This window comes from Sceloporus undulatus, chromosome 3 (genome assembly GCF_019175285.1).
Source record: "Sceloporus undulatus isolate JIND9_A2432 ecotype Alabama chromosome 3, SceUnd_v1.1, whole genome shotgun sequence".
Lineage (NCBI taxonomy): Eukaryota > Metazoa > Chordata > Lepidosauria > Squamata > Phrynosomatidae > Sceloporus > Sceloporus undulatus.
This window is the reverse complement of record NC_056524.1, coordinates 89,161,378-89,177,224: the sequence shown is the minus strand read 5'-3', so window position 1 is coordinate 89,177,224 and position 15,847 is coordinate 89,161,378. Positions and strand designations below refer to the sequence as shown.

Sequence of the window (15,847 nt, the reverse complement as noted above, 5' to 3'; positions counted from 1 at the left end):
ATAGAATTTCAGCAGATATTGCTAGTGATGCAACAAGGTCACTAGTAACACCTGCTGAAATTCCCTTTTATGCACAACCATTCAGTTTTCATGCTGGAAATCCTAACCATGACTATTTGCTTTTTGTGATAGAGCAAGAGATTCCTGATAAGCAGTATCCAAAGCAGGAAATCCCGCAGGCACCTTTCCTTCAGTTTAGTACATGTTATTGGATTTTGGGGCCTCATATGTGTCAGATATACGTTGTTTTAGGGGTGGGTGGAATATTGGGACATGGGATTCTGTATGAAATTTTTAACTTGTAAGCTGCCTCAATTGTCATTGACAGAGAGGTGGGATATAAATACAGCAAAGCATTATGAGAGTTGCAAATATTGGCGAAGACATGTTGAGAGCCAGCATAACTGTGGCGTTACAAGAGGACCCAGGTGTCCAAATGTATAGAATGGAGTTGTGCCCCTGTATTTTTCCAGGAGGATTGTGGACTGTTGTATAAGGCAGGGGAATGCTTGAATATGGAGACTGCCTTATGCAAGCCAGTAAAAATCCATAACTGGAAGGTTACAAGGGTTACCCTTTTTCTAGACATGTCCTCTTTTTTAGAACTAAAATTTCTACGTAGATTTTTTTTAAATGTCTGGGGATTCTTAAAATATCTACTGCTGCTTCACCTCCTGCCCTCTGATTCCGCCTCCTCATTGCTGTCTTGCCAGCTCAGTCAAGTACTCCACCAGGAGAAGGGATGGAGGCCAGCAAAGTGGAGTACTCAAGAGAGAAAGAGCAACTTGAGGGTGTGGTGAGGAAAGAGAGACAGATCCAGAGGGGGAAAATGAATGACCTGAGCAAGTTTGCACAAGGGCAATGGAATGGAAAGGTTTGGTGTAGGTGAGTGGCTGTCAGAATAGGTGGGGAAAGGGAAGGCAAAATTATTGTTATTTAAATACAATGAAAGTTGAGAATATATCTAGTAGCAATTATCACAACTTATATAATAAGGGTATCTAAAGCGAGAATTATCACAGCAATTGGTGTTTTGAAGGAGTCAGTCAGCAAATATGTCCTCTTTTTCGCTTTTCAAAATATAACCCTAATGCATGGTGTGGTGGTTTGAGTGTGGACTATGACTCTGGAGACCAGGGTTCAATTCCCAGCTTGGCCATGAAACCAACTATGTGACCTTGGGCAAGTCACATGCTCTCAACCTCAGGAGAAGGCAATGGCAAACTTCTTCTGAACAAATCATGCCAAGAAAACCTCATTATAGGGTCGCCATAAATCAGAAATGACTTGAAGGCACGCAACAACAACAATGTTTGCTAAAGTATAAATCTTGCAGAACTAAAGTAAGTTAATTTAATTGACAATACCAAATTATATTTGGTATGGAAAGAACTGATGGTCAGAAACCCATACATATATGACAGATTTCCCCAACCTGGGATCTCTCACATGCTTTGATTATAACTTCCACCAACACTAATGGAAGTCCATGGTGGCTAGATCCAGTAGCAGCTGGAGTCCAAAACATCTGGAGATTGCTGGGTTGGGAAAGATGATAATCAGATATACAAGGATGTGAAAGTCACTTGTCCCAAACTCAGTGTGGCAGATTAATCAAAACTGCAATATCCTTCAAGCACGGAAATGCAGCTAATAAGCTGCATTACACTTGAAATGTGTATGTAAAGCAAATGAATTCAGTAAATTTAGAGCATTTTAGAAAACTTATAGCAATCTAGCAAGTAAACTGCATTAGATATACACTAGTCACTTCCTCTAATACCTATTTATATTTATATTTTCTACTATTTCTTAGCTATTATAGGAAAATGATTGTTTTCTTAATATTAATGATCCAGGCTAGCTTGCACAGATGCGGAAATGCATTTATTATTACATTTACAACTTTCATCATGCATCTGGATATTTCCTCAAACAAAAATCCCAGCATGGTAAGGGATGAACAACAAAGATGAAACAAACTAAAGATGACACTGACCAGCCTCTTATGTGGTCTGTTGAAAACTGGTGTGCTGGACCTATGTGCAAACCTGCCCTTGCTTAACACAAACCACAATCTGAACCCATGGATTTTGCTTGGCTTACATATTCTGACTTTTTAAAATAGTGCTTGTCGAAGCATTCAAACTCAAAATTATTCCTAGCTTATTTCTCTAGTCACCCACCATGAAACAAGAACTAACAAATGGTTTAGGAAGGAAACAAGCCAGTTATTGTCTGGTTGGTCATCAGCCATGCAATTCATGACTTAAAGAACAAACAAATCATGGCATGCAAGAATACCCATTAAAATACAAACCATAACATGCAAGTTTTTTTTAAACAAACCTTTAAAATCTTTTTTAAATTATTGATAAACTGAAAACATTCCATTTGTATTTTGGTTAGCTTGCTGTAATTATTCAAACAATTATGTTATTATGTTAATATATATTTCCACAATTCTCCTATTTTCAACTTCCCAAGACACTGATATGGAGTATTGGTTGACTCTCCCTTATCTGAAATGATTGGGACCAGAAATGTTTTGGATTTTGGAATATTTGCATATACTTAATGAGATATCTCAGAGATGGAACTCAGTTGTAAACACAAAATTCATTTATGTTTCATATACGCCTTATACATGTAGCCTGGAGATAATTTTATACATAATTTTATGCATGGAAAAAGTTTGTATATACTGAATCATCAAAAGCAAAAGTGTCACTATCTCAGTCACTCATGAAAAAAGTTTTGGATTTTGGGGTATTTTGCATTTTGGGATTCCAGATAAGGGAGACTCAACCTGTACTTTAAATCAAAATTCTTAAACCTGGCAAAGATAGAGTCTATCTTGTGTGCATGGTTGGTGGGCTGAGAGTTCTGCTCCTTAAGAAATTACAAAACAAAATTCCTTCAGGCACATTGCTTTATTAAAAGGTTGGGCCATTTTTTAGAAGCAAGCAATGTATGAACTTCATCCTGGCTTATCATGAGGCTTCAAGCCGATTCCGAGTTATTGAGACCCCTTCACAAGGTTTTATTGGCAAGATTTGCTCAGTTTTTCCATTGCCTCCCTCATAACCTTGCTTATGGCCACCTAGAAGGTGTCCATGGCTGAGGGGGGATTTGTGTCCTGGCTGCCTGGAGCCCTATTTCAACACTCAGATTTACACCATGCTAAGTCTTACCTACTTCTACAAAATATATCTAAATGCATCTTCTTTCTGAAAACATGAGAAAAGACCCTGAACAAAACATTAACTACTGACTAACTAATCCAACCTTCTCATGAAATACCCATTCTTCCCATAGGGATAGTACTCACGCATTAGTGCCTCTCTAGGATTCTAGACCTCTTGCTTGATATCACTGTCTTCTTCAGTATCAAATACAAAAATATTTTGCTTGTGCATGATATGCACCAGCCCACGCTTCCAGCTCTGCATTGTTTCTCCCACTTAAACATTTACATAGTTTGAATAACTCATTGTGAACCTCCTCTGCGTCCACCTCTTCTGTGCTATAATATGTACAGAATCCACATATTTTGGTAAACATGTTTAGTTAATTCAGGCAGTGAGAAATGACCAACCTAACAGAAAAGAGGAAAAGAAAAGAAAATCAGAATAATAATGTAACAAAAACAGGCAGATACCTAGCAGGATCTTTTAAAAAGAAACTTAAAAAAACAACAACAAGAAAGCAAGCTTAGGGGCCGTTCACACTACGTTATAAACTAGTTTGCAAACCAGTTTAAAAGGAGGTCATTCACACCTGCGCCAGTTTTTCCTGACCCAAATTCAAGGGGGGGGGGGGCACAAATCCCCCTTAAACCAGTTTTTCCAAGATTGAGTTTTTCCCCGTTTCTTTTCCAAAACACTGGTTTTTATCAGGGTGCCGCCAATGGGAACAATGGGAATGGGGCATCCAGGAGGGAGGGGTTAATGTACAGGGGGCAGATCATGCCCACCCCTTTGCTCTCTCCCTGTCAGCTAAGCACCATTGATTTTCCCTCTCAGCATTCAGTTGCGGGAGTGAAAAAAGCAGCTCCAGAAATGCAATGGATTCAAACTTCCCACACTTTGGAAAGTGGTCTCTTTAAAGTCCAGCCGGCTTTTTGTTTTTTCTGCACATCGGTCTCCTTATCTGCACTGATGTCTGATTTCCAGCCCAGAGCTCACCAAAGCCAGGGAGGGAGTTCTCCTGGGAACATAATTAGACAGTATTTTTCCCCCCCTCTCTCTTTAAATTGACAGTTTATGCACATATTGGCTATTGCATGGCCACAGTAGACTGCACTGTCATTGGTATGACAAAGCTGTGCATTATTCACTTGACTTTTTAAAAAAAAACTATCAGTGGGGCTGTGGGTAAGGGGTCATTTTTTCCCTCTTTTCTAAGAAATAAAACTACAACAGACTCTGCTCTTAAGTTGGTGCAAACTAAAGCTCTTGCACACATATGCTTATATTATTATATTATTATATGGCTGAGACAGTGTGACTCCCCCATGGCTAATCCATCCCAGGACTTCTTGCTACCAGTTGTTCTGAGAGGCTTGCCATTGCCATCCTTTGAGATTGGCGGGGGGGGGGGGGGCTTGCAAAAGGTGAATGTATATGAGCATCATTTGATTTGACAGGTAAAAAAACAAACAACAAGCGAAATGGAGATCCCATTTTAAATCGATACAAATGGTAATGTGAACTTCATCAGGGTTAAATTGCCACAGATAGTTTCAATCAGGGTAAACATAATGGAAACTTTGATTCAGTATTGCATCATCAAATCTCCCTGATCTACTCCTCACAAAAACGCTATTGTGAATGGGGCCTGAATATGACTTGAAGAGAGCTGAACCACTTTTTTTGCATGCTCTTGAAACAGGGGAATATAAACCAGTCATCATAGGCCTTTTTTTTCCCCACTATGATGTTGAGTTGCTTGAGAGACTTCTTTCTCCAGTCCCATAGAACAAAGACTATCATTCTGTAACACTTACATGACTATACATAATCAGACACCCTGCTCCATATAACTGCCTCAAAGCACCTTCATTGGTCACATGGTCCATATAACATCACAAACATAAAAGACATGCTGCAGGCTAAGCAGACTCATTCAAAGGGAAACTGTTGTTATTCTGAGAAAGACTATAGTGCAATGCTTCTCAAATAGTCATATATTTGAGGGGAGGGATTGCATAACCTTAATGTCAGTTCGCAGTGGAATAAAATGAATTTCAAGTACAGTAAATTTATTAATTCTATACATTTATATAAGCTAATGGATACTAACCATGGATGTATCTGAAGTGCTGGTTTTAAGCAGTGAGGGGATTACTAGTCCACACCCTAATTTTTAATAAATTGGAAATGTATTTAAACAATGCCATGCTGGTTGGGGGATTCTGAGAACTGGAGTCTGAAAGAGTAACTTTTTGAAGTGATTTATGATTCATCCCTTCTCGCCCCCCATGCTAGCAGTCAATGTAGCCACCAAAAACTGGCAGGCAATCCAAGAAGTGTGGAAGAACTTCTTGTTAGGAGAAACTTGCCATAACTTCATACTATGTAAGCATCACACAAAAGTGGTCATACATTTCATCATGTCCAAGTTTATATGAGGTCCTTTACTGGAATGGTTGATGGTTCCTATGGGAAACAAAATACCAGGCCACCAGGACTTAGGGTCTAATAGAGAAGGCAATTTTAAAAGATGTTCCCATGGCTGAGATTGACAAATCTTGTACCATGTGCACTAGGATTAAAATTATTTTGCTTTACCAACTACATATTAAAGATGGTAAGAGTGGAAGACAATGAGTGGTCAACAAAGGTGGCTACCCAATAATTTATTAGGTGGTGGGTGCAAGAATTATGGATCGGTTTCAGAGATTATAATTTTTAGCTAATTTCAATTGACATGTAAAAACATCTTGCATATTCAACACAAGAGCAAGAGGACACATAGGAGGAAGCAGAGTTATACAATCAAGCAGAGACAGATACCCATGAGACACACATTTTGGCATGTGTTGTATAACAGAATGGTTGTTATTTGCCAGTATATGAATATGGATAGATTGGAGTATATCTTTATCTCTCAGTCTGATGAGAATGTCACTATATATTTGCATTTCACAGCTCCTCTGACAGTATCAGCTCTTTGGCATACTCTTTTGGCCTTTCTCAATCATGCATCTATCTATTCTCACAGGCTTCTCCACTCTGTATTTTAGTGGAGCTTTATTTCCAAGTAGATTCTATCTAAGATGCTCCAGCTATATGCAATTCTGACATGTTTTTACATCCACAGATTACATGTATGGAATTAAGTCGAGGCTCCACAGGGCAGATGCTCATCTTGGTAAGGTTACATTGGGGTGAAGCAGATGGCCAGGAAGGAACAGCCTTCAACCCAACAGGCTGGGACTGCAGCAACCACACGGCATGTTCCTAAAGTGGGCTGCCACCTGTGGTCCCAAAATAGGTGCTGCAGGAGCTGGATTAAAATGGCTCCTTTTTGACCCAGTCCTTTGGAACAGAGGACAGCATTGGAGTGGCTTCTGGCCACTTTCAAGGCATGCATTGTATAAACATCATGCTCCCAAAGTGGCCAGAAACTGCTTCGTTTAGCCCATGTGTTTTGGGCCACTGTTGGACTACAACTCAAAGAATCCCTTGCCAGTGTGACCACTAGGAAGATACAGATTCATCCCTAGTGGGTTGCAGGGTGCATTAGGTGACATCCTAACAGGGGCATGACTCCACTGTTCCCCAAACATCTGCCTTTTGACAGAAATAGGCTGTGGCGATCACCTGCATCTCTTTAAAATGATGAAGAGATGGCATGAGTAGTGTGAGGAATAGTGGGAAGAGAATGGAGAGGCCCCAGGGTTTAAAATTTTTTTTAAATTAAAAAAATTTTTTTTGAAATTTTCTTAACATCACATCTTACCAAATTTTCACTTTAACCACATGAAATCATATTCTGTACATATAAATACATTTAGGTTGTGCATATGATATTTTAATTTATAACTATAATTTTAATGTTACTAGTTGTTTAGGTCACAACTATTACACTCAGTGGGCTCCCTTTTGGGTATACCTGATTTAATCATTCAGATTAATATGTGAAAGAAATATCTCTGTCATATCAATGGATCTTGTGTTGTACTACTCAAACTTTGCACTAAAAGCAATATTTTCCGTGCTGGTCAAGAATTTCATTCACACTGCACCTCAACTAGCCTTGTGTTTATGATTCCAGAACAAAGCTGGCAAGTACATGGCCTACCAGATGTTGCAGGAGCCCAATTTCCATCAAGCTCAGCCAGCCTGGCCCTGGGAGATTATGCAAGTACTGTATTATTTCAGCACCTTTTCCGTCCACAGGCACTCCATTCTACAAGCATCCCCAACAGGGTCCCAGGAATGGTTAAAAAAGCAAACTGTCATCCCTGCCAGGTCGCACTTTTGTAAGGATTTGCATAAGAAACATTTTTTTCTCTTATATATAAAACAAAATACATATTTTGCTTAGGTATCAATTTTTAAGAAGTAGGATTCAAGGGTGGAAAAGATAACATTAGAGAGGAAAACTGCACCAAGGCCATCACCGAAACAAAGCCTTTTGTGTTGAATACTTGGCACTTTTTTTTAGTTGAAAACTTATGCCTGGGAAGCTTTTCCATGCTATGTACAAGATACAGTTCCTTGTTTGTCTGTGGAGGAAGGTGGCATAAGAACAGGTGCCTTTCTTGCTTGCACAACAGAATCACCAGTTCTACAACTCACATATATATTGCACCCAATGAATACTTTTATGGAGCCGTATATCTTTATACTAATGGGAGGGAAGAAATGAAAGCACATACACCCTTTTCGCTCCAACTATCTTCTTCATTGTGAAGTGCTACTGCAAGATAGAGCCAAAGATGCATAGATCGAGTCACAAAGGTATTTTGCTAAAATGTTTTTTAAATTAAGCATGACATGGCATCAAATTTCCAGACTTCAAAAGAAAAGACAAGTAAGCCTGCTGCATGGATCCATGACAAATTTTCTGGTTCTGACAGGGTGGTGACAATGGATTTAGATATTTCTCATAGCTCCATAGTTTCTTATTGAGGGGAATCATAGTTAAAATAATCGGTCAGTTCTGGTGTAGTTTAAAACAAGTGTTCTAAAATGTTTCATTATTCCAGCAGAGAACTACATCCTATAATTGTTATTGTTGTGTGCCTTCAAGTTGTTTCTGATTTATGGCAACCCAAGGCAATCATGGGTTTTTTGGCAAGATTTGTTCATAGTCATTTTGTCTTTGTCTTCCTCTGAAACAGAGAGAGTATGACTTGCCCAATGTCACCCACCCTACTGCCTTCCACCTATAATGCAGTTGTCTTCTTTTCCTACTGCCTTTTTGGACTACATCTCCCAGGATCCCCAACTTTCCCAAGTTCTGATATTTAGACAGACTATTGATCCATCTAGCCCAACAGCATCTCCTCTGACTGGTATTTATTCTTCTAGAATTCAGAGGCAGGTCCCTACAGCTGAAGATCTTTTCAACTAAAAGAGCTTAATTAAGTCAAGGATCTTCTGCATGCAAAGCATGTGCTCTGTCACTGAGCCACAACTGCTCAAGCAGCGAACTGGATCACAGACATCTAATTAGAATTACAAATATAATCATTGTATTTACCATCACTACCCTTAACCTTGGCTTGCCTTCCAATTTAATATTTTTAGACTGGCAACAAAGCTAAAAGGTTGGTTTATTGTACAGAGCAGGTAAGTCTTAGAAGTCTGTTTTCTTAGTTCTCTGGCAAATCCATACAGAATGTGGGAGAAATGCTTTTTCATGTATGAAAATGTTTTTTTTTTAAAAAAGAAATTAAATACCAGAACTGTATAATTATTTTATCCCCTCCACTTCTGTGGATTACTTCTCTCTCTCTCTATTTGCATTTCTCAGACCAGGCTCAGTGTTCACCCATTAAACAGAATCAGTTTGTTTCAGTCAAGAACTAATAATAATACTAATAATATGATTAACAGTAATGATTTAAGTAACAAGTAATCAGATAAAATACACAACATCCACCTCTCTCATTTTCTCTAGCACTTCAGTCTAGTATAATGGGCCGGCACTATATCAATAGCCTTTATAAGTAATGCAACGATTCCTCATTGATTAGATTCAGGAGGAAGATGGGGAAATGTATGGGAAGGAAACTAATAAAACAGAATGGGATTGAAAAAAGTAAATGGGAGAGAAATCCTGCAACCCCTCAGATGCTGGCAGAGAGCAAGTCTCAGCAGACCTGATGGGGAATGCTGGGAGTTGCAATCCAAGAAAATCTAGATGACTATATAATTCCAACCCATAAAGTAAAAAAAAAAATGTAAAGGTTCAGTAAAAGTAGTCTTGAAAAAAGTAGATTTGAATAGCCATTTGAAGTAAGATGTCATCAGTCTCATCATTCCTGATACATGGCCCTCCCATAAGAGAAGTCAGCATGGCAGAAGTTGAGTGCAATAAGGAAAGCAGGGCTGGGCATAACAAGTCAAAGCCAAAGATTTTTTAAAGCCACAGCTATTCAAAAACAAGACAGAAGACAGTGACACTATTTTGTGATGCTCATCCTGAGTGCCTTGAGTGGCCTTGGGCTTCAATATATAATATAATAATAATATTTATTTAGTTATACCCCGCTCTTCAGTCAAAGACTTCAATATATGCTCTTCTTTCCTCAACATCTTTGTTACTGGGAATTTAAATTGAACTCCATATTGAAAGTAGGGTTCAAAGAGGCGATTTGAGGCACATATTTGTCTGGTTTTGATGGATGTGGACAAGTTGCTTGGAGAGGTGAGGTCAACCACTTGTCTGTTAGATACATGTCTATCCTGGCTAATTAAATCTGCCAGAGAAGGACTGGCCAATTGGGTGATGGAATGCTGTAAGTGCTTCTTTGAAAGAGAGCTATGTTCTAGTCTCTCTAAAAGAAGCAATAGTAAGACATTTGTTGGGGGAAAAACATAATTGGATCCCACCCCATGGGTAACTGCCAGCCAGTATTTAATCTCCCTTTTCTAATTTACGTCCTAGAGCAAATGGTGGTGACACAACTCCAGGCTTCCCTGAATGAAACAGACTACCTGGAACCATTCTAATATGGGTTTAGGTCTGATTATGGGACAGAAACAGCCTTGGTCACTTTGGTGGATGACCAGGGGTAGGCAACCCTTTTGAGCCGGGGGGCCGGGTTGCTGTCCCTCAGACAACTGGGAGGCCGAAGCCAAAAAATAAATAATTAAATATTTTTTTAAAAATTAAATAAATAAATAACCCGGGACAAATGTAGGGCAAAATTTTCAAATGGAGGGCACTTTTTAAATAAAAAATGGAGGTCATGCGAAAAAATTTGCTGGTTTTTAAAAAATGTTAAGATAAATGCATGTTTCTGAGGCTTCTATAGACAATTGCCCCACCATGCCCCTTGTGCGAGACGCCAAAGGCCCCGGCGGCAATCGGCGGCAGGACCAGGCTGGGGCCGGTCCCAAGGCCTCGCCAGGCCGCATCCGGCCCGCGGGCCGCAGGTTGCCTACCCCTGACCTACAATATATCAGAGGTTGGACAGAGGGAGTGTATTCCTGTTGGTCCTCCTGGATCTTTCAGCGGCATTTGATACCATCAACCATGGTATGCTTCTGGCAGATATGAGACCCGTGGACATTGCTTTGCAGTGTCTCCAGCCTTTCTTGGCTGAACATTGGTGTTGGTGCTGAGGAAGTGTTGTTCAGCATTCAACATCTACCTGAAGTTGGTAGAGGTCATCAGAGCTTTGGGATTGGGTGTCAGTATGATGATGATACCCAGCTCTATCTTTCCTTTACAACTGATGCCAAGGAGGCTAAGATAGCACTGAATTCTGTTCTGGATGCAGTAAAGGGCTAGATGTGGGAGAGCAGATAGGGGCTTGATCCAGATAAGATGGAAGTGCTGCTAATCAGCAGGAAAGCAAGCTGGGATTGGGATCATAGCCTTTTGTGGCTGGGGTTGTTCTCCCTCTCAAATATCAGGTTTGTAGCTTGAGAGTGCTCTTTGACCCAGCACTGCTCCTGGAAATCCAGGTTGCTGCATGGTCAGGTATACCTTTACCCAGCTTCAGTTGGTGCACCAGCTGCGCCCTTTCTAAAGGAAGGCAGATCTGACCCTAGTAATTCATTTTTTTAGTTACTCGATGTGGAGCTGCCCTTCAAAACTGTTCAGAAGCTGCAGCTAGTGCAAAATGCAGCAGCCAGACTGGTGTCAGCCTGGCCCCATCTCTTTTAAGCTTCTGATGGACAGCCAAAACAGTGCTGTTCCACATGGCATTAAATGTTTGAAATTGCTGTTTTAACTGTTTTCTGGACTCAAGGATTGTTTTTAGATTTTAAAGAGTATTTCAATGTGTTTTAAACTGTTTTAAACTTTGTATTGTGTCAGTTTTTATTTGTTCATCACCTTGGGATCCCTTGTGGGCTGGGAAAAGATACAGAAATACCATAAATAAATAAACAAATAAATAAATAATTTCTCGGGGGTCCATTTATTATTGGTCCCACTGTAGATGGACAGGGAAGGTTGAAGCCTCACACACTACCAGGATTTCCCCCTAAATTTGCCCCCTGCTGCACACAAATAGTGCTGAAAAGACACTGGTGGGGACACTGTTGGCACCAAATTTTGTTTGGCAATGTATTCTGTTATTCTCAGCCTTAGAGAAGTCTATGAACATCAAAAGACCATGAAACCATACAAAAGGCCTCCTTGCAAAGGAAACGAACATGCTGACTCCCCTATGAAGAACAGTACCCTTTAAAGGGGAAATGAATGGTGCACCCTATCTGGTGTATTGTCCAGAGTGCTGGCATTCCACTTCCTGTCCTAAGGCAATGCTTAAGAACGCCAGGAAAGAGTTCAAATCCATCCTAGCAACCAGCTGTATTTCATTCTTTGCCATTAGTTCCTTTTCTGTCTGCAGAAGGAGGGAGAGGCGAGAATCATGGAACTATTTGCAGCCATCATATAGCATTCAATTTTAAAAAATTATTTATAGAAAGCAAGACTCAAACTTTAATCAAAATGCATAGTAACCTACTACCATGGACAATAGTTTCATTTTCTAATTTTATAGAAGAAACTTTGTGTCACAGATATACTGGAAGTTTTCATTTAGTCTGTGACACAATGTCCATTGCAAATGCCACAGACATGCACTGCAAAATCTTTTACACTGTAGGAAAACGCGAACATAGATTAGGAATGTAATTTTTGCTAATTTTGTTCTCAAAGAAAGCAATGATATTTTTTTTATTTACTCCTCCCACACAGAGTGAGAACATCTTTGAAAACTAAACAGGTTTCAAAACCTATTTGCAGTTTGGCTGTTATACTGCACACAATTTGCATAGAAAACACTATAATATTAAATGTTGTTTCCTGCATAGAAAATGTTATTTTCTGTGCAAAATGTGCACATTTTGCACAGGGTTTTCCAGCACCTGAGAAACACATTTTGTTTAAAATATTTTAAAATATTTCTATATCTAACATACATAGCAAATTTTTACTTGTTAGTTTGCTAAAATCCAGAATATAAAATGGTTGAAAATTATTTTGCATTTATCTGGGGACCACCTAAAAGCATCTGTGTCACAGTTAGCACAAATTCTTGTGCACATTGTAAGCCATATCATCAGCTTTAAATATAGGTTTGAAACAAACTGAGGCATGCAATTAAGACTAATCTTAAAAGTCTTGCATTGAAGAGAGAAAAAAAGTAATTATGATTCTCATTTACATACAGAACTTTATATGGATTTGCTATTAGCATAAATATAAAGTGTAACTGTGTGAAGAAATATACAGCACAAACTTTACATGACATCTTAAATGTTTTGGGCTTAACTGCTTTAGCTTGACAGTTTCCATTAGAGCTTGAATTAGCTAAGCAAAACCAGATACTATGGTATTTGATAATTTTGCTTGCTTGCCCTTCCTTCTTCAGCAGCTGTCCTTAAAACTTTACCTTCGTAACTTCTCTGCTCCCTTCCTTTGCTAGAGAATTAAGAAAGGTTAATGGGACTTTATTTTTCTAACAATTACAGTATTTAAACATAAACTCTTTTGCTAAAGCACAACCATGCTCATCCATGAGTAAAAGGTACCACAGTCACAATGCCAGCTATAAGCATTTGTTGCTTTTCTCATGTGCCTTCAAGTCAACTTTGACTTATGGTGACCTTATGATAGGGGTTTTCCTGACAAGATTCATTCAGTGAAGGGTTGTCATTGCCTTTTTCTAAAGCTCAGGCCTGTTACAAATGGGCACAAAGTACATCCCCAGGACGTATTAGGGTTAGGAAGGGGCGTCACTTCCTGACGCCCCTAACCCTAATACGGACTGGGTCTGTACAAAATGGCGGTACCCCTTCCACAGGGGGGCAGCCATTGCTACATCACGACCGCGCCGCCTCCAAATGAGGCAGCGCGGAAGTGACGTACTCGCACCACGCAAGAGCACCTGGGGCGCTCTTTCAGTGGCGCAGAAAGGAGCTCCGTTTTGGAGCTCCTTCCAGGATTTGCGTCGCTGGCGCAGCCTCTACATGGCTGCACCAGCGACGCAAATGAGAAAGGGGCCGAGCAGCCCCTTTCTCTTGGTCCCCGCCACCATCGGGTGTCCTTGGGGCATGAAGCCCCAAGGACACCCCTTTCCAGGCCGCTTCCCTTTTGCCGCTTCCCTGCAGCCTGGAAAGCGGAGGATCAGGGCCTCAGAGGCTGCCGCTGTGGCAGCTGAGGCCCCGATACAGCGGGGAAAGGGCCAGTTACAGGCCACCCCAAACGGGCGGTCTGTAACTCGCCTCAGAGAGCATGACTTGTCATAGGCCACCAAATGGGTTTCCAGGACTCAGAGATTTGAACCTAGTCTTACTCCAACACCTAAACCACTATACCATATACCCAAATTTAATAAAGTTCTATAGACACATATTTAAAATGCAAGCAAGGAAGAGATATGGGTTTAGAGCCTGTCAACAGGGAACAGGACATCAATAAGATAGAGGGTTTTTAAAAAATAGCCACAATATAGTGAATGGAAAAATGAATAACTACTTATGTTAGAACTGCAATGTAAAATCTATGTATCTTCAGAGTAAAAGGAATGGCATGCCAAGTTCCAAAAATGACTACAAATAGTACTGATTGTGCTACCCAAAATGGATTAACTAAGCAGATCATTCAGAAAAACATAATGATACAAAATCAAGATTTCAAGGAATGAGAGCCATTAATAAAGGTCTGCAGCTAGAGCAGGGAACTTCTGACTATCAGCAATGAATAGGTTGATTGAGACTCATGGAAGCTGGAGTCCAACAGAATCCAGATGGCAACAGATGTTCAAGCCTTGGGCTACAATATTGGGTTATGATGGCCCATACTCCGGTTCAGCCATAAATCTGATTGGCCAGCTTTGAGCAAGTCACTGTGTCTCAGCATAAAACCTGTCTCAAGGTTGCAATGATAGTAAAATGCCTCTTTGGGGTTATTGGCAAAAACCATGGGATACAAAAGCAGTAAATAATTTTGTACACTACCTAATGGCTACAACAGTGGTACTCAAATCTTTTCCCTCTGGGCCCACCTTTACATCTACATGTGGATGTCATTGATACCCCCACTCAATATAGTATATGAATTTAAAAATGTTTATTTTTATTTTGTTTATCCAGAGTGTGATATTTTAATTTAAAAATTCATATACATTCATATTTTAACATTTTATATGAAAGTAACATTGTTCAAGTTAGAAGTTTTATTTAAGTAAATTAAATATTTAACTCAACAGATGTGTAAATTTTACTTATTAAAAGGTTTGGAAAGAGAAAGAGCAGTGACCACAGTCTCCGAGTCACTTGCTCTCCTTGAACAACTTTTGTGCCCCCACCCAAGGGGTCCCACCCTACTATTTGAGAACCACTGGGCTAAAAGAAACTATAAGGCCCCACAGAAAATGTTACTGAAATTCATGGAATATACACAGTGAACACAAAACAGTGTGTATGCATATAAACTCACAAAATCCTGGAAGGATCTGATGTTCCCTGGCAGCAGAACAGACTGGATTGTGCATGTGCAATTCTGTATGCTTATTTTAAGATTTCCTCCAGTGCATATCATATGATGCTAGACATAGTATTTAACATAAAGAGTTCATACATCAACATAAAGAGATATGCCTATATCTTGTGTTATTTATAGTCCACTCAGAGAACAAATGTCAATGCTTTCTCAATAGGTGTCCCATTGTTTGCTTGAAATCTTTGGGGGTGTTGGCTTTTGGTTGTGTGTGTGTGTGTTTGTCTTTTTTTAGAACAGGAGTAAAGGTAGAAAAGATTACTTTTAACATTCAAAATAGAAAGTGAGCAACAGTCTGCAATTGATAACATATGGTAGGATTTTTTTAAACAATGCTGAGCTGAAATCATGGCATTTTATGTACTGGTATCCAAGGATCTGGCTCAGGGATGCTATTTTGCCACCTGAAAATAAATCACAGCCAGTGTGGGTGTTGATCTATCAGTACAGAATAACATTGTCCTTACAGAAGCCCTTGAAAAATCCGTGCACATCATGAACAGAATGATGAGATGACTTCTTAATCCCAACTCATGGGTAAGCACCCTTTCCTTCTGGTGATCAGTGGGGAAGTACGTTTCTAACATTATTTACTTGGGGTTTCATTCAAACAACTCAAAACAGAGCTTGCAACAAAGTGTTGGTGTGT

The 15,847-nt window shown here is 39.7% G+C and overlaps 1 protein-coding gene across 3 annotated transcripts in view; it reads right to left on the bottom strand.

Moving 5' to 3' along the window:
- Nucleotides 1-15,847, bottom strand: part of GPM6B (glycoprotein M6B) — a 148,562-nt gene that overhangs the window by 65,583 nt on the left and 67,132 nt on the right. Inside the window, exon 1 of one of the 3 annotated variants that reach the window (XM_042460839.1) lies at nucleotides 3,332-3,352. The exons of the other annotated variants lie outside the window; for them this stretch is intronic. Within the exon in view, the coding sequence (XP_042316773.1) occupies nucleotides 3,332-3,335 (4 nt within the window). The 5' untranslated portion in view covers nucleotides 3,336-3,352. Of the gene's footprint in view, nucleotides 1-3,331; nucleotides 3,353-15,847 lie in introns of those variants that run through there. 3 annotated transcript variants of the gene reach the window in all.